Source organism: Stenella coeruleoalba (genome assembly GCF_951394435.1).
Source record: "Stenella coeruleoalba genome assembly, chromosome: 17".
Classification (NCBI taxonomy): domain Eukaryota; kingdom Metazoa; phylum Chordata; class Mammalia; order Artiodactyla; family Delphinidae; genus Stenella; species Stenella coeruleoalba.
In genome coordinates this window covers 15603662-15623615 of record NC_137163.1, presented here as the reverse complement: position 1 = coordinate 15623615, position 19954 = coordinate 15603662, and the positions used below count along the sequence as shown (strand labels likewise).

Genomic DNA, 19954 nt, shown 5'->3' with positions numbered 1-19954 from the left:
CGCCTTGCCAACAGTGGCACCGCCATCACCGCCCAGGCTGGACCAATAGGACATGGTCATTTCTTAATTCTATGTGGAGTGGGAACTAATACACAACTATTCACTACTTTGCTGCCTCCTGATTTCTGACAGTTTCCATCTCCTGAGAATTAGGGATGGCTTTGGGGAAGAGGGAAATCTGTGAAATGTCAGAAAAAAAATATTTTCCATAGTTCAGCTTGCTTGAAATATTCAAGGCTGCCAACATTGGATCCTGGCTACAATTTAAGATCTAGGATAGGTATACCCCCATCATCTGTTCAGATTAGCCGTCCAAATACAGATATGTAAATGGATGGATGGATAAATGAAAATGTCGTAATTAACTATTTCCCTGTCTCCCCAGTCAGACCCTTAAAGGCAGGCATCATAGGCCATTAATCTCTGAATCCCTCAGTGCCTGATTCAGAACAGATGCTTAACAGCAGTTTATCGAACCAACCTGAGAATTAACAAAGATAGTTGGCTTCCAGTTATCCAGGATATGGTACCTCAGTCCTTTGCTTCTCCTCGTTTTTTTTTTTTCTATCACTCACTAGTCCCATCAGATGACAGCCATCAGGGGAGAGGAACTGGGGACAAACTGCTTTCCCTGTGTGTGGGCAGCTTGAGGGAAAGGTCTGTTGGAGAATCGATCACTAGCTATTTACTGGGTGATACTTCTCAGGGACTGTACCTTAGCCTCGCTGCCCTGGTACCTCATGGAGGGTTAACTGCTATGACTTCCTTTTACCTAATTCTGGAGTTTCTCACACTAGGAATTTCCATTGTGCTTTAGGCAGCTTGTAGTGACTTAGGAACGTAATGAAATCGAAGCCCCTCATTTTTCAGAGGAAGGATGCTAGCCCCAAGGAGTAGGAGCAGCTAGTCCAGAGATGCTCATAGTAAGTGCCTTGGCTCATTCATCCATCAGTATTTGTGGAAAGCCTGCAATATGCCAGGCTCTGGAAGGCAGCAGTGCCCAGCCTGTCCCTGCCCTCATGGAGCCCATAGTCTTTGACCAAATAATCTTCCATCAAACAAAAAGGAAATGTTGGGCTTCCCTGGTGGCGCAGTTGTTGAGAATCTGCCTGCCAATGCAGGGGACACGGGTTCGAGCCCTGGTCCGGGAAGATCCCACACGCCGCGGAGCAACTAGGCCCGTGAGCCACAACTACTGAGCCTGCACGTCTGGAGCCTGTGCTCTGCAACAAGAGAGGCCGCGATAGTGACAGGCCCACGCACCGCGATGAAGAGTGGCCCCCACTTGCCACAACTAGAGAAAGCCCCCGCACAGAAACAAAGACCCAACACAGCAAAAATTAATTAATTAATAAACTCCTAAATTTCCTAATTAAATAAATTAATTAATAAAATCTTCTTTAAAAAAAAGAAATTTTGCCAGGTGACAAGATTTTTTGAAAGAAAGGCGCATGGAACTGTGAGAATATAGATTAGGGCAATTTGACCTGATTTAGGGGGTTGGGCAAGGTTTCTCTAAACAAGCAGTGGATGAATTGAAATGCAAAAGGCTAAGTAGGAGTTGGCTGGGCAGAGAAACAGTCCAGGCAGAAGAAACCACATCCCCAAAGACCCTGAGACAGGAGGGAACTTGGTGCATCAGGGAACCTAAAAGGTGACTATCGTGGCTATGACTTGTCTGAGTTCACACTTCAAGGAAGTGCCGGATGTGCAGAGTTGACATGATGTAGGATAGTGTGAAGTTCTCCTCATCCGCTGAGAAATTACCTATTCTTTCTCCGTGTCACCATGCTTTCCTTTCTCAGTTCTAATTCAAATTAGACCATGCCCCTTCCCAATAAAAGAAAGTTGGACTCAGAAATATGACTGAGATAAGACTGAATAAATTACAATCACAGTGCTTGCTTTTCTATCTCATGGACTGCGGTGTTATTCTCTCTCAAGTCCACAGGGCCTAAGGGAAATCCCTACAGGGAAAAGGAAAGAGAAATAGGAACAGAAAGCTAGCACATGGGAAAAGAATTCTAATTGTTTCATGCTTCCCCAAAGGTAAAGTAATAGGGAAACAGATTTTGCTGAAGAATTAGGTAGTACTTTTTAACATTCCAAGGTGTCACCAAGATAGAAAGGGACAGCTGTGGGAGCTGTCCTGGACAGTGTTCAGGGAGAGGCAGGACATCCACTTGGTGGAAACGTTCGAACAGTGGCCATAAGAAAAGGGGCCCAGTGACTTTGCAGTTTCCCCCAAAGCTAAGAACTAGTGCTCTGGGATTAAGTGACCCATCGGGCAGTTGGTTCTCTACCATGCGGAATGTCCCTGACCAAGTGGTAGGATTCCAGGTAGAAGCCCAGGGGCTTAGCAAGAGGCCACACAGTCAAAATCACTGTAATACTCTTTAAAACAAACAAAAAAAACCACCTGAAATGTGAACTGTTTCATCAGTCTTGTGTAACCAGCCGCCTCTAACAGCACTGTGCTCTCTTCTTGTTTTTCATTCACTAATGAACATTTGAGTTTCCTCAGTAAGCCAGACTCAGTGCAGGGCGGGGGTCAGCAGTGAACTCTGTGGACATACGTTTAAAAAGGTGAACTGAGGGTGTCTGGGAGCAGGGTCTTCTGTAGAAGCGACCTGCAGCTGGGACCTGCTGCCCAAGGGGAAGGCAATGGGGCCAGGCTGTGTGCCCTTGGTGTCCTGCATCTTCCCAGCCTCACTTTGAGAGTGCCACCAGCTCCCACAGCCCAAGTCCTGCCCACCGCTACGTAGCCTGGGAGAGGTCAGAGGAGAATTGAAGTCCAGCAGTTCCAAGGGTGCTACTGGGGCCCAGAGCCATCCACAGACATCTGGAATCACTGAAAAAGCCAAAAAGAAGTGGCTTTGTCTCCCCCTCTCCAGGTCACCCTTTGGCTTTGCAATATGTTTTCTGTGGGGTTTTTTGTTTTGTTTTTTTAATGGCCTTGTTCGGCATTTATTTTTCATTATTAATGCATATGGCTGGAGGATTATACATGTTCATCCCCATAAGACAGGGAAAAACACATTGTCATGAAAGAAATTGAAGATGATTCAAAGAAATGGAAAGATATCCCATGCTCCTAGATTGGAAGAATATTGTTAAAATGGCCACACTACCCAAAGCAATCCACAGATTTAATGCAATCCCTATCAAAATACTCATGACGTTTTTCACAGAACTAGAACAAATAATCCTAAAATTTACACGGAACCACAAAAGACCCAGAATTGCCAAAGCAATCCTGAGGGGACAAAAACAAAGCTGGAGGCATAACCCTCCCAGATAAGACCATCTACAAAGCTATAGTAATCAAAACATGATGGTATTGGCACAGAAACAGACATATAGATCAGTGGCACAGAAGAGCACAGAAATAAACCCACACACCTATGGTCAATTAATCTTCAACAAAGGACGCAAGAATATGCAATGGAGAAAAAAGAGTCTCTTCAGCAAGTGGTGCTGGGAAAGCTGGACAGCCTCATGTAAATCAATGAAGTTAGAACACACGTTCTCACCATACACAAAAATAAACTCAAAATGGTTTAAAGATCTAAATGTAAGACATGACACCATAAAACTCCTAAAAGAGAATATAGGCAAAACATTCTTGGACAAAAATCGTAGCAATATTTTCTTAGATCAGTCTCCCAAGGCAATAGAAATAAAAGCAAAAATAAATAAATGGGACTTAATCAAACTTAAAAGCTCTTGCACAGCAAAGGAAACCATCAACAAAAGACAACCTGAGTGGGAAAAAATATTTGCAAATGATGCAACCAACAAGGAGTTAATATCCAAAACATACAAACAGCTCATACAACTCAGTATCAAGAAAACAAACAACCCAATAAAAAAATGGGCAGAAGACCTAAATAGACATTTCTCCAGAGAAGACATGCAGATGGCCAACAGGCACATGAAAAGATGCTCAACATCGCTAATTATTAGAAAAATGCAAATCAGAAGCACAATGAGGTATCACCTCACACCTGTCAGAATGGCCATCGTCAAAAAGTCTACAAATAATAAATGCTGGAGCGGGTGTGGAGAAAAAGGAACCCTCCTACACTGTTGGTGGCAATATAAATTTGTATGTAAATACTATGGAAAACAGTACAGACATTCCTTAAAAATCTAAAAATAGAGCTACTATACGCTCCAGCAATCCCACTCTGGAAAAGATGAATACTCTAAATTCTAAAAGATACATGCACCCCAATGTTCATAGCAGCGCTATTTACAATAGCCAAGACATGGTAACAACCCAAGTGCCCATCAACAGACTATTGGCTTAAGAAAATGTAACACATATATATATATATATATATATATATATGTAATAGAATGCTACTCAGCCATAAAAAAGAATGAAATATTGCCATTTGCAACAACACGGATGGACCTAGAGAATATTATACTTAATGAATCAGAGAAAGACAAATATTACATGATATCACTTATATGTGGAATCTTAAAAATGATACAAATGAATCTATATACAAAACAGAAACAGACTCACAGACAGAGAAAACTAACTTATGGTTACCAAAGGGGAAAGAGAGGGCAGAGGGATAAATTAGGAGTATGGGATTAACAGATACACACTACTAAATAGGAAATAGAAAAGCAGGAAGGATTTACTATACAGCACAGGGAACTATACTGAATATCTTGTAATAACCTATAATGGAAAATAATCTGAAAAAATATTTATATATATATATATATATATAACTGAATCACTTTGCTGTACACCTGAAACACAATACTGTAAATCGACTATACTTCAATTTTTAAAAAACTGTCAGATGGAGAACCACCTTAATATTGAGGTTTATCTAAAAAGCAAATTTTTACATATTTTTATTACTTTCAAATAAACTGACAGCATAGTTGCTAAGATATTTTATAATTCATCAATAATCGGATTGTTTAAAAATTATTTGTTATAGAAAAATCACCGTGATAAAATCAACTTCTTTTTCTTCTAATAATTTATACTTGATATGCGTTATAAGAGTGTAATATTAATAGGCAAGATAATTCAAGCAGCCTGACTGATCTCATTAACTAGTCATCTTCAAATTCAGAAAACAAAAGAAATCAATAAATAAAAATAAAAAGCAAATTTTTGCCAATCACTTAAAGAGACAGGGTTCAGTTTTCTGTACATGAGAGAGAGGAGAGAGAGGAAATGTGTAAATTCTCACACACACAGGTGAGCTGACTTACCCCTAAGGCTGTAATTTTGCACCTGGCTTTCCTCAAGGAAAAAAGGAAGCAATATTTCTAGAGCACATGTATGCTTTGCACACCTTGCCTGTTGCCCTCCCAGCAGCCGGCTGGTGATGAATTGTGGAAGTGAGGCTCAGGGAGGTTAGGTAACTGGCCTCGGCACACAGCTCCGAAGTGGCTGACCCTGGATCCAGCTTTCTCTGACTCCATGGCTGTTTCCTCCCTGCTCCACGGCGGAGACCACAGTCCTGTGCTGAACTGACGTTCCTCAGCCTGGTTGGGAGAAGGAAAAATCGCTCTTTACCCACCTTTGGCCTTGTTTTCCTGGAGTCTTAAGAACTGTTCGCATGGACATCCACCCACAGGCAGCCTCCTTTCCGAAGACGGTGAAAGACCCAGTTTGCTGCGGGAAATCCTGTTCAGAGAGCACAGCGGGAGGCCGGCTGTGGTCCATGTGCACATCCTGGGTGCGTGTGGCTCTGCATGGGATCAGTGGTAAGGCACGTAGTCCTCTTCAGCTGCCCGGGACCGCCAGCCTGTCTTTGAAGCAGACCTGCGCGCTCCTGTGCCACGTGACTCCCTGCAGCGAGCAGCTGTGAACGTAGGGCAAGGAGGGTCAGGTGTGGCGAGAAGCAGTGAAAGTTGGATTGACCGCAGTAGAAACCAGGTTCCACCACTTACTACTTGCCTGACACCATTTAATCTCGCTAAACCCCCATCTCTTCACTGCAGATGGGCCTACCTCCCGAGTTACCAGGTTACCAAATGAGATGAGCCACATCTGCACTTCGCCTTGGGCCTGGCACATAATAAGCATGAGATATATTTAAGCTGCTCTCACTGTTGTCACAACCATGATCGTTATTGCTTTTGACTCTGCCGCTGAGCAGTCATGTGACCCGGGGCAATCGCTTTTCCTCCCCCGAGCTTCCTTTTTTCTTTCCTCGTGAAATGAGTGATGTTGGCAGCATCACCTATAAGGATCCCTGTAGCTCTTACGATCCGGTGACATTTGCTGGATCACTTTTGGATGGTACCAGATCCCAAGGACACCCTGGAATCTGGTTTCATCCACAGACGTTTCTTTTGCAAGCTGTTTCCTTAACTCCAATATTCAGTCTTATTGTCGGGAGCATTTAGGGAATGTGGGTACATTTGACACCCAGACGTTAAGAATGACGAACAATATAGATAATCTGCTGCTGCCTTCAGCTAAGAAGTCTGGTATTCTTGTTCTTGGTCCTCTGCACAAGAAAAAGACCAGAACTTCTCAGGGCCTTCTCGGCTACTTAGAGAAGTGACTGAGCAGTAACGCAGCCTTACCAGGAGGGAGGCAAAGAAAAAGCCAGTGTCTTCAGGAAGCTACAGATTTGACCACCTTCCAGCCTGTCATGGAATCCTGACTACGTCCTTTACAGCCCGGAGCCCTCCCCTTGGATTCGAGCTCAGGATCCTTGGATCCCAGGAACCCACAGAGGAAATGGAGGTCGGCCTTAGTTTCCTGAGGCTGCCATCAAGTACCACAAACGGGGTGGCTTAACCGACAGGAATTTATTCTCCCACTTCCAGTCTGGAGACTGGAAGTCTGGTGCTGGCAGGGTTGCTTCCTTCTGAGGGCTGCGTGGGAACGTGTGTTCCTTGCTTCTCTGCTAGCTTCTGGCGGGTTGCTGGCAATCCTTGCCTTATAGATGCAACACCCCAATTTCTGCCTCCGTCTCCCCATGATGTTCTCCCTGTGTCTGTCTCCGTGTCCAAATTTCCCCTTTTTATAAGGACACCAGCCCTATGGGATTAGGTCCCACCCTAATGACCTCATTTTAACATTGATCGCCTCTGTGAAGGAATTCCCAAATATGGTTACGTTCTGAGGTACTAAGGGGTAGGACTTCAACATATCTTTGGGGGTTGCGAGGGCACAATTTAACCCATAAGAAGGTCCTTGGACTATTTTCATTACTTCAAAGTACATAAGAATTAAACACGTCTCCATACTGACTCAGTAAACACTGTTTAAGGGCACAGGCTCTGGAAATTGCCTGGGTTGGAATTTTGGCTCTGCCATTTTCTAGCTGTGTGATCTTGGGCAAGGTTTTTAGCTTCTCTGTGCTCAGTTTCCTCACCTGTAAAATGGGAATAACAATTTTATCTACACCTGAGGGTTGATAGAAACATTAAATTAAAAAATACACTTAAAATTTCTCATCTTATTATGATTATTTTATATCCTATTTGGAAAGGGTTCCATCTAACAAATACAACAAAAGCACGTGTAATATTTACCACCCGCCTGGCACTATTTTATATGCTGGTGCATATATCAACTTCTTATCACAACTACTTTGTGGATGCTGCTATCATCCCTGTTTTACAGAAGCAAAAACTAAGCCCTAGAGAGATTTTGACGTGTGTATGGCCCCATCGCCAGTACAGAGAGAACTCCCGACCCAAATCCAGGTGTGTCTGATTCTGGGGCCTTTTAGGAACCATTGTGACTGGCTGCCTCTCCAGGAATAAGAAAAGGGTCTTGTAATGATGAAATGAATCACCTCCTTCACTTGCCCAGAAAGTCATCCTGTTTTCAAAGGCCTTATTCTGAAGGCACTTCCCATAATGTTAGACTGTGGTCAGGAAACACACTTGTTTCTTTAAGACAGGGTGTTTGTCTCTCCTCCAGGCCCCAGGATGGCTTTGGAAGTGTCTCCACAGGAGAGCCAAGGAGAGGCCACCCCCAATGCCTTGCACCCAAGGAATGATGGTCACCTCCCTGACATCTCTGGTTTTGTGTTGTCCTTCTAGGGAAGTCCACCAGAACTGCTGTGCTGATGAAGGGGACACTCTGTCTTCAAAGAGAGAAGAGAACTTCTGTCCCTGGCTGTGGGCCACCCTGGCCAGAGACTCCAAGTGCAACGCCTTCACTCGTACACACCTCCCTGAGGCCTGGTGGGAATTGTTCATAGTGCCAAAGTCCTACCACTGCGTTTTCCATGGGTCCTTGTAAATAGTTGGTTCCTGTGCCCAGGCCCCCGCCTCTTGCTATACTGGAACCGATTTGTACAATGTGGGAAAATTTTGTTACCTTTTTAACCAAGGGCAACTTCCTTTTCCAGCACTACCATTGTAAGGTATTTTTCCAGGAGGGAGGGCTGATCACACGTGCTTTTCTCTTTTTTCCTTTCTTTTTTTTTTTATTTTATTAATTTGGGGGAGGGGGGATGTTAGCATTAGTGCCATTATATCTGCTGGATTTTAGGTAGGGAGAGTTCATTTTTCAAGGTAGTTTGAAATTTGGGAGATTTCTTCAGGGGAAAGGGCTGGGATTCAGGCATCTGTCTTAACTTGGAGAGGGTTTTACAGATGACAGATCTTCCAAATCAAATCCATTTCTATTTCTTCCCCAGCCTCCTCTGGGGGTCCCTGTTTAACCACACACAAGGCCTTCTGAACTGCCACCAGGCCGGTCTGGTTTTTTTGATGGCCTGGGCTCAGACCTTGGGCCACGCCAGCACCCGGAGAACTGGGTGGCGGACAGCTACCCTCTGAGCCCCTTTTTAGTGACCAGCAGAAAGGGCTCTCCCGGATGCACTAGCATCATCATTACTTTTGTGAAATTAAAAGAGAAAGAGATCTTCGTGTCTAGATGGTACAAAGATGAACAGCTTTGGTTTTCGTCTCCGTTCCTAGCTGCCTCTTCTCAGTGTGGTATTGGACAAGAGTTCAGCTTGAAGCTTCACCACGAATTGCTTTTTTTGTTTGTTTGTGTGTTTGTTTTGGGCCAATTTTAGTTTCCTGAGTGCACTTTTTTTTCCCTCAGTTAGTCCTAACTTCTCAAGAAGAAACACCAGGAGACGTATCTGGTGTAACGTAGCAGTATGAGCTGTTTTTGCAGTCCCTTCCCCTGCCCACACTGCCCCTCATTTGAGTACACTGCACAAATCAAAGGTTAGGGAGTTTGGAAAAAAAAAACAATTTTTCTAACTTGTTGCTCATTTGTTGTGACTCAATAAAGCGAAGACCACACATTTTTATAACCTTTTCCTCTGCTCCTGGCTCTTCATTGCTGTCTGGCTCCCGGGGCACAGCCTGAGGCTTCCAACTCACGCATCTGTTTCAAATCCGTTATGACCACACTTCCCATCTTCCGTCCTGGTGAGGCCTGACAGCGCCGGTGGGACTGTAAAAACGGGGTAAGTGTCGACGTGGGAACCTTCATCACATCTCTGTGACATAGAAAAGAAGTGAGTGATAGGCCCACGCTCCTCCGGGGTCTTCACACAGACTCATAAAATGCTGCAGAGAAGAGCACAGGCGTGGGAATGAGACCTGCCTGCAGGCCCCCGCTTGCTCTCGGGGGACCTCAGGCAAGTCGCTTCTGTCCCGGGTTGCTGGTGACTGGGACACTGCCACTTCTCCGAGAAGGCCGGCTTCTGTGTCTCTGACCCGGTGAGGTTTAAAAAGCCCCTCGTTGTTCAAGGCGACCCTCGTTTAGACCAGTGCCTTTCGAGCTTGAGCAGGTAGCAGAATCACCTGGAAGGCTGGTTAGAGTTTCTAACTGAGTAGGTCTGGGTGGACCAGAGAACGTCCACTGCTCCCAGGTGAGGCTGGTACTGCCAGCTCGGGGTCCCAACATTGGGAATCTCTGGTCTAGATGTTTCATTTTCACAGGGACTTACAGACTGTTGGGCAGTTTATCCACCCCTCAGCCTCCAAACTCTCCCCATCCACCTCCCCCGCTGCAAAAAAACCCAAAAATCCAACCTGCGCTTTTCTTATTACAAAAACAAAAGTGCCAAGTGGCTGTAGCTGGCTCATCTCCCGCTTCCTGCCTACGCTGCCTTTCCTGTCTGCGCGCCGAGCCGTGGACCATCCGCAGACCTCATCTCCTCATGCTGTCCTGTCCTTCCAGACCATCAATGAACGTCAGCCCATCCCAGCCCCCTCCAGCTTCTCCCTGGCAGGCAGCTGCCTTCCCCTCCTGCTAGTTACCACCCTTGCCGTTCCGCTTGCCACTCTCAAGCAATTTAAGTAAATTCTTCCAGCAAGGCAGCAGGAGATGCTATTAAATGCCTGAAGAAACCAAAGGGAAAACCTTGCCAGAACTTTTGTCTTTTTATTTTTAATTTCTGCACCAAAGAGAAAGCTTTGCTAATTGGTTGCAATGAAAATACACAGGGAAAACAGCTGTGCTCTTTTAAGCACCCAGCAAAATATGACAAGCTACATCTCCCCCCCTGGGAATGATCAAAGGGTGGCAGAAACTAGGAGACGGGTTCTTAAGGGGAATACACGGACAGGTGAGGTGGAAGAGAGCCGTGGAGTGGCGTGAACACCTGCTGGTTTTGTCTGCCCCGTACCTCTTTGCACTACATCTCTTCCTTTAGGGTTCACTTGTCTCCCCTTCTGTTCATCTGATTCTGAGGGGCTGCCCATCACGGTGACCCGCTCCCCTCCCACAGGACAAGCCTGGCGCTCCAGCCCCCTGTTCACCGAGCTGGGTGCAGTGTGATGCAGGCGCACTCAGATGCTGGGAGAGAGCTCCCTTTTTCCATTGAGATGACAATCTTAGCCTGGAGCCACCAGCATCCAAACCTCCTGCCCGAGAGAGGAAGCCAGTCTGCAGGTAGCAAGAATGAGGCCGAAAACTCAAGAAAACAGGCAGAGGAGCAACGGAAGAAGAAAGATGATGGTGGCAGTGATGATGGTGGTGGTGATGACAGTGGTGACATCATTTGAGTCCCTGGACCCTGCCATTCCTGAGGCCAGCTCCCTATCTTTCCAGTTTCATAAAGACCAACAGATTTCTCTTTTTGACTTAAGCTAAAAACCTTTTGAATTGGGTTTCTGTTGCTAGAAACTCAGCATTCGGATGGTTTGATGAGATTATGAGATAAAAAACAAAGCAAAGACAGTAAGTGTAAACAGCCCCATATAGCTGGTGGCTACTATACTGGATGTCCATCTCTAAGTCCTTGCTACTCAAGTGTGTTCCCTGGACCAGAAGTGGCAGCATCACCAGGGTGCTTGTTAGAAATGCAGAATCTCCAGCCCCTACCCCAGACCTGCTGAATCATAATCTGCAATTTCACACCATCCCCAGGTGACTCAACGGTTCATTCAAGTTTAAGAAACTCTGCTCTGAAGGCTTTGAAGGGCTCCTCGCCAGCCTCTTCCAGCACACTGAGGGCTGAGGGCGAGATGTGATACACCACAGAGCCTGTTTTCAGAGTGTAGACTCCAAGGCCTTGGGGAGCAGGAAGGCAGAGGCAGCAACAGGACGGAGATCACATGGTACCCCAGGTGCGGGTGCCCTTGTCCTTCCAGACCACCTGGTGCACAGCTACTTCTAGCCAACAGCATGCGGAAATGACAGCTCTCACTGGCCTGCCACGATACAAGCTGGAGAGAACCGGGAGAGACGTCAGTTCCCTCCTACTGACTCCTGAAAGCTCCCATCTGGAGCGCCTAACAGCTGGATGTACTTACAAACCACAGTAGAGGCACCATAGTTACCCCTGGGCGCTTGATCAATAAGAATGAGTAAAAAAGACATCCAAGTACATCCCATGACATGTTGCAAGTCGGGTATCCTGTAGAGTGTAGGAGGCGCTTTGCCCTGGACTTTGAGGAAGGGAGATGACAAAGGTCTCCATCAGTAACTCGCATACCCTCTCCCAGAACCAGCCCCCAAAGCATTACAGACTGCCTCAGTCTGGATCCTTGAGAAAAAGAGACAGAACACTTAAACTGGGAAATTTAAGGGAAGTGCATTAAATGGATGTCCACACGGTGTGGGCAGGGCTTGGGGAAGCCAACAAGGGAGGATGTAGAGATCTTGGCCTGAAGGGGTAAGGGATGGAGCAGTTACTGGAACCTGTAAAGGATACATGCCTTCAATAAACCATGGTGACCCGGCAGGGGGAGAATCTGGGGAACAAATACCCTGACATCATTCTCCTCCTATCCTCTGCCCTCCTGCCACTTCCTCCCAATGGCCAAACCCAACCAGAAGTCAGAGTGTAAGGGGATCTGTTGGTCCAGTCCATCAGAGTCTGCCTCTCAGCACACAGAGCAGGTGGGGGAAGGGTGGGGGGGAGGGAACAGATGGTCCAGCGCACACATCAATCTATGGGCTGGACCAAACATGACAAATACACACCAAGGATGCTATATGCCCCACTCATGGCAAACATTAATAATCAACTGAAGCGCCTTTGGCTCTGGGCTTGGACGGCCTTCACAAAACTGAACACAGAGCCTCACCTTGAATCTATTAACCTTGGAACATGAGATGACACATTGGGTGGGTGCCCCTGGTTGCCTAGCTAGTATCCATTCCCTCATTCTTCCTCACTAATAGAACCAAGATATTGCCCAGGCACTGACATACCCCAGTCCCAGGTCAGAAACTCAATTTCCCTTGCAGCCAGGAGCGGCTAATGAGATGCACACAGAAGGCTCTTGCATAGCTGGTGCCTGTCTTCTTCCTCCCTTGTTCTTACCTTGTGTGCACTGCTGATCTTGAGACTACATCCTTAATAGCTTCTTTGAGCCCCTGAACCAGTGCCACAGCTGAAAGTTTTCAAACGTCTTGATATGTGAGAAAAATATCTATTCGTTTAATCCACCACTCATTGCATTTGTCTGATACTTGCATTCAAATGTGCTCGTAAGTGACACAAAACTTTTGTGCCATCCTTAGACTGGATAGATATGAATCCTCTCACTCATGCGTGAGTTCATTTATACCTGTGCCAATTGCCAGGTGAGAGATAAGTTATGTATAGCCTCCCTCCTCAAGGAAACTTGATATATATATATATATATATATATATATATATATATATATATATATATATATATATATTTGTTTTTTTGGGTTTTTTTGCAGTACGCGGGACTCTCACTGTTGTGGCCTCTCCCGTTGCAGAGCACAGGCTCCAGACATGCAGGCTCAGCAGCCATGGCCCACGGGCCCAGCCGCTCCACGGCATGTGGGATCTTCCCGGACCGGGGCACGAACCCGTGTCCGCTGCATCGGCAGGCGGACTCCCAACCACTGCACCACCAGGGAAGCCCCTTGATCTATATTTTGAAGGATGAGTAGGAGTTGGCCAATTGGATAAATCAGAGGAAGGCACAAGATGCAGAAGTGAGAGTGTATATATACAATGTCAGGGTGTTACATAGTAGAAATCCAACGAGGAGGCTATAACGTGTAACAAAAGGAGAAACCATCAGTTTTCAACAACCAACTTTGAAAAGCAACCAAGTCACACTGATTCAAACCCAGTCATAAAAAAACAGAAGTGATTGTCCACTTGGAAAGACCCTGAATAACTGCCAAAGAATTATGCTATTTGCTTGTATGATGGGAAATCAAAAAGTGTTTGGGATTTACCAAGATGAGTAAAATGTTGTATAAAACTGATGTAAAGTGAAACAAAATACATTCGAAGTCTTTTACCTTGGACTTGCTTCCCATGGCTGAGTTTGGGTCACAAACCTTGGGATCAGGTCCGTCTCTCCAAAGGATCTCCCAACTCCTTACCCAGTCTCTTCCTCTGCCCACTCTGGTCTGCTTGCTGATTGGTGAGCACTCCCTGGGTCCACACAGTTTCTCCTCTCAGAATGTGCCCCTTCCCCATTTCTTCCAGTCCCAGTTGAAGGTTCACCAGACCAAATAAAGGTACATCTTGGGTGACAGAGAGGCTGGATTTAAGGAAGACACACATATCCCAACTGGCTCTCTGGAAGCCCTGCTGCACTGAACTCCTGCATCAATGGGATGTAGTTCTAGATCTAACCACGTATGGGTTAGTTGTTCAGTCTCCTCTTTGTGTTATGCTCCTCCTGGCCAGGAAATGTACTGAACATCTGTGCAGTGTTCCTTCCCCATCTCTTTCAGCAACACTCACACCCCTTCCCACTGGGAGAGTCCTCTACAGACCTGCTCTTTCCCTGTGTCAACTCTAAGATATTGGTGTGGCACCAGCACAGGACAGGATCCTTCTGTCCATGGGTCGTCATGTGATTCAGGCCTAACCAATCGTAGCACTATCTCTGACCTCAGTGAGTGCCCAAGGGGTACACACATGACCCAAGCTGGGCCAATCAGAGTCTTTCCTGAGGTTTAAAGAAATTGAAGCAGGGGGAGGGGAGAGAGAGAGAAAGAGATAGAAAAAAAGACAGAAGCAAGTAGAGAGAGAGAGAGAAATGACATCATTTTAGTATTTAGATCCAGTCAACCTTAAAGTTAGATACATCCCATCTTCCCCCACTTATGTGTCAACAGATCCTCCTTTTGCTTAAAAATTAGTTTGAGTTGCATTACTTCATTCAGACTTCCCTGGTGGCACAGTGGTTAAGAATCCATCTGCCAATGCAGGGGACAAGGGTTCAATCCCTGGTCCAGGAAGATCCCACATGTCGTGGAGCAACTAAGCCCATGCACCACAACTACTGAGACCATGTGCCACAACTACTGAAGCCAGCGCGCCTAGAGCCCATACTCCACAACAAGAGAAGCTGCCACAATGAGAAGCCCGCGCACCGCAACGAAGAGTAGCCCCCATTCGCCGCAACTAGAGAAAGCCCACACGCAGCAACGAAGACCCAATGCAGCCAAAAATAAAATAATTTTTTTTAAAAAAATGAATGAGTTATGACTAAAACCCATACTCTTACCCTACTGCCCAGCACATGTCTGCTGAACTGATAACAAGTAAAAATGCAAGGGCAAGAAGAGATTGAAAAGGAAGAGTAGGCTGCTGCTGAAAGGCTGCACCCAAGCAGGAATTTCAGGCTAGATGGACTGCTCCAGCTTTCATGTGTACTGCTCCCCAACCTGAGGTTGCAGACGGGCCTGAGGGCATGCTGGTCCCCTCGGTTCCTGCGCAGCGATTTCCTACTGAAGCCTGGTCTGCAGCTCCTCCTGCTCTGATGGGGCCTCACCTTTCATGATAAGAATATCTTCCAGGAGAACATGGTGTCCTTTGGCACAGGGCTAACTAAGCACTTGGCCCGGTAAGGATCCTGCAGGAGCCACAGGAGCCATTGAAGCTGCAGGCCGACTGGTGTCTCACACCACCCTGGTGAGCCAGCAGCCTCTGGAGCAAGACCAGCTCACTCACAGTTCCCTGACTCTGCACTTACAGTCATGAAACTTTGACAGAAGAACTGCTGCTCCCCCCTCCAGAGCCCTCCAAAGCCCATCTGTCTCAAGGGAATTTACTCTTCATATCTTCAGGTGGAGTCAACCTCTCTGCAATTAATGCCATGTGGCTGACAGGGTCTTGGTGCTCTGGCCAGGTGTCAGGCCTGTGCCTCTGATATGGGAGAGCCAAGTTCAGGACATTGGTCCACCAGAGATCTCCCAGCTCCATGTAATATCAAATGGTGAAAGCTCTCCCAGAGATCTTCATCTCAACACTAAGACCCAGCTCCACGCAATGACCAGCAAGCTACAGTGCTGGATACCCTATGCCAAACAACTAGCAAGACAGGAACACAAACCCACCCATTAAGAGAGAGGCTGCCTAAAATCATAATAAGGTCACAGACACCCCAAAACACACCACCGGATGTGGTCCTGCCCACCAGAAAGACAAGATCCAGCCTCATCCACCAGAACACAGGTACCAGTCCCATCCACCAGGAAGCATACACAACCCACTGAATCAACCTTAGCCACTGGTGTCAGACACCAAAAACAATGGAAACTATGAACATGCAGCCTGCAAAGAGGAGACCCCAAACACAGTAGGTTAAGCAAAATGAGAAGACAGAGAAATACACAGCAGATGAAGGAGAAAGGTAAAAAAACCCACCAGATGAAAACAAATGAAGAGGAAATAGGCAGTCTACCTGAAAAAGAATGCAGAGTAATGATAGTAAAGATGATCCAAAATCTTGGGAATAGAATGGAGAAAATAAAAGAAATGTTTAACAAGGACCTAGAAGAACTAAAGAGCAAACAAACAATGATGAACAACACAATAAAGGAAATTAAAAATTCTCTAGAAGGAATCAATACCAGAATAACTGAGGCAGAAGAACAGATAAGTGACCTGAAAGATAAAATAGTAGAAATAACTACCACAGAGTAGAATAAAGAAAAAAGAATGAAAAGAATTGAGGACAGTCTCAGAGACCTCTGGGACAACATTAAACGCACCAACATTCGAATTATAGGGGTCCCAGAAGAAGAAGAGATAAAGAAAGGGACTGAGAAAATATTTGAAGAGATTATAGTTGAAAACTTCCCTAATTTGGGAAAGGAAATAGTCAGTCAAGTCCAGGAAGTGCAGAGAGTCCCATACAGGATAAATCCAAGGAGAAACACACCAAGACACATATTAATCAAACTATCAAAAATTAAATACAAAGAAAAGATAATAAAAGCAGCAAGGGAAAAACAACAAATAACATACAAGGGAATCCCCATAAGGTTAACAGCTGATCTTTCAGCAGAAACTCTGCAAGCCAGAAGGGAGTGGCACAACATATTTAAAGTGATGAAAGGGGAAAACCTACAACCAAGATTACCCAGCAAGGATCTCATTCAGATTCGACAGAGAAATTAAAACCTTTACAGAAAAGCAAAAGCTAAGAGAATTCGGCACCACCAAACCAGCTTTATAACAAATGCTAAAGGAACTTCTCTAGGCAGGAAACACAAGAGAAGGAAAAGACCTACAAAAACAAACCCAAAACAATTTAAAAAATGGTAATAGGAATATACATATCGATAACTACCTTAAATGTAAATGGATTAAATGCTCCAACCAAAAGACATAGACTGGCTGAATGGATACAAAAACAAGACCCGTATATATGCTGTCTACAAGAGGCCCACCTCAGACCTAGGGACACATACAGATTGAAAGTGAGGGGATGGAAAAAGATATTCCATGCAAGTGGAAAACAAAAGAAAGCTGGACTAGCAATTCTCATATCAGACAATATAGACTTTAAAATAGGGCCTCCCTGGTGGTGCAGCAGTTGAGAGTCCGCCTGCCGATGCAGGGGACACGGGTTCATGCCCCGGTCCAGGAACATCCCACATGCCGCAGAGCGGCTGGGCCCGTGAGCCATGGCTGCTGAGCCTGCACGTCCGAAGCCTATGCTCCGCAACGGGAGAGGCCACAACAGTGAGAGGCCTGCATACTGCAAAAAAAAATAAAATAAAATAAATAAAGACTATTACAAGAGACAAAGAAGGACACTACATAATGATCAAGGGATCAATCCAAGAAGAAGATATAACAATTGTACATATTTATGCACCCAACATACATAAGGCAAATGATAACAGCCATAAAAGGGGAAATCGAAAGTAACAAAGTCATAGTAGGGGACTTTAACACCCCACTTTCACCAATGGAAAGACCATCCAAAATGAAAATAAATAAGGAAACACAAGCTTTAAATGACACATTAAACAAGGTGGACTTAATTGATATTTATAGGACATTCCATCCAAAAACAACAGAATACACTTTCTTCTCAAGTGCTCATGGAACATTCTGCAGGATAGATCATATCTTGGTCACAAATCAAGCCTTGGTAAATTTAAGTAAATTGAAATCGTATCAAGTATCTTTTCTGACCACAACACTATGCTGTAAAAAATACAAACACATGGAGGCTAAACAATACACTGCTAAATAACCAAGTGCTCACTGAAGGAATCAAAGAGGAAATCAAAAAATACCTAGAAACAAATGACAATGAAAACACGACGACCCAAAACCTATGGGATGCGGCAAAAGCAGTTCTAAGAGGGAAGTTTATAGCAATACAATCCTACCTCAAGAAACAAGAAATATCTCAAATAAAAAACCTAACCTTACACCTATAGCAATTAGGGAAAGAAGAACAAAAAAACCCCAAAGTTAGCAGAAGGAAAGAAATCATAAAGATCAGATCAGAAATAAATGAAAAAGAATTGAAGGAAATGATAGCAAAGATCAATAAAACTAAAAGCTGGCTCTTTGAGAAAATAAACAAAATTGATAAACCGTTAGCCAGACTTATCAAGGAAAAAAGGGAGAAGACTCAGATCAATAGAATTAGAAATGAAAAAGGAGAAGTAACAACTGACACTGCAGAAATACAAAGGATCATGAGAGATTACTACAAGCAACTCTATGCCAATAAAATGGGCAACCTGGAAAAAATGGACAAATTCTTAGAAAAGCACAACCTTCTGAGATTAAACCAGGAAGAAATAGAAAATATAAACAGACCAATCGCAAGCACTGAAACTGAGACTGGGGCTTCCCTGGTGGTGCAGTGGTTGAGAGTCCGCCTGCCGATGCAAGGGACACGGGTTTGTGCCCCGGTCCGGGAAGATCCCACATGCCTCGGAGTGGCTGGGCCCGTGGGCCATGGTCGCTGGGCCTGCGCGTCTGGAGCCTGTGCTCCGCAACGTGAGAGGCCACAACAGTGAGAGGCCCGCATACTGCAAAAAAAAAAAAAAAATCTTACAACAAACAAAAGCCCAGGACCCAGGACCAGATGTGTTCACAGGCGAATTCTATCAAACATTTAGAGAAGAGCTAACACCTATCCTTCTCAAATTCTTCCAGAATATAGCAGAGGGAGGAATACTCCCAAACTCATTCTACGAGGCCACCATCACCCTAATACCAAAACCAGACAAAGATGTCACAAAGAAAGAAAATTACAGGCCAGTATCACTGATGAACATAGATGCAAAAATCCTCAACACAATACTAGCAAACAGCACACTAAAAGTATCATACACCATAATCAAGTGGGGTTTATCCCAGGAATGCAAGGATTCTTCAGTATACTCAAATCAATCAATGTGATAAACCATATTAACAAATTGAAGGAGAAAAACCATATGATTATCTCAATAGATGCAGAAAAAGCTTTCAACAGAATTCAACACCGATTTATGATAAAAACTCTCCAGAAAGTAGGCATAGAGGGAACTTAGCTCAACATAATAAAGGCCATATATGACAAACCCACAGCCAACATCATCCTCAATGGTGAAAAACTGAAAGCATTTCCTCTAAGATCAGGAACAAGGGTAGGTTGTCCACTCTTACCACTATTATTCAACATAGTTTTGGAAGTTTTAGCCACAGCAATCTGAGAAGAAAAAGAAATAAAAGTAATCCAAATTAGAAAAGAAGAAGTAAAGCTGTCACTGTTTGCAGATGACATGATACTATACATAGAGAATCCTAAAAATGCTATCACAAAACTACTAGAGCTAATCAATGAATTTGGTAAAGTATCAGGATACAAACTTAATGCACAGAAATCTCTTACATTCCTATACACTAATGATGAAAAATCTGAAAGAGACATTAAGGAAACATGCCCATTTACCACTGCAACAAAAAGAATAAAATACCTAGGAATAAACCTACCTAAAGAGATAAAAGATTTGTATGCAGAAAACTAAAGGACACTAATGAAAGAAATTAAAAATGATACAAACAGATGGAAAGATATACCATGTTCTTGAATTGGAAGAATCAACATTGTGAAAATGACTCTACTACCCAAAGCAATCTACAGATTCAAGGCAATCCCTTTCAAACTACCAATGGCATTTTTCACAGAACAACAACAAAAATTTTCACAATTTGTATGGAAACAAAAAAGACCCAGGGCTTCCCTGGTGGCGCAGTGGTTGAGAGTCCGCCTGCCGATGCGGGGGACA

The 19954-nt window shown here is 44.7% G+C and overlaps 2 protein-coding genes across 4 annotated transcripts in view; one reads left to right on the top strand and one right to left on the bottom strand.

Moving 5' to 3' along the window:
* ZHX2 (zinc fingers and homeoboxes 2) overlaps positions 1-9554 on the top strand; it is a 172368-nt gene extending 162814 nt beyond the window's left edge. For all 3 annotated transcript variants that reach the window (XM_079901873.1, XM_079901872.1, XM_079901871.1), the window contains one exon: positions 8050-9554. The gene's annotated coding sequence lies outside the window, so the exon portion shown is untranslated. The remainder of the gene's footprint in view (positions 1-8049) is intronic.
* Positions 5145-19954, bottom strand: part of DERL1 (derlin 1) — a 66543-nt gene continuing 51733 nt past the window's right edge. The window contains exon 8 of the mRNA XM_079901874.1: positions 5145-5526. Within this exon, the coding sequence (XP_079758000.1) occupies positions 5283-5526 (244 nt within the window). The 3' untranslated portion in view covers positions 5145-5282. The remainder of the gene's footprint in view (positions 5527-19954) is intronic.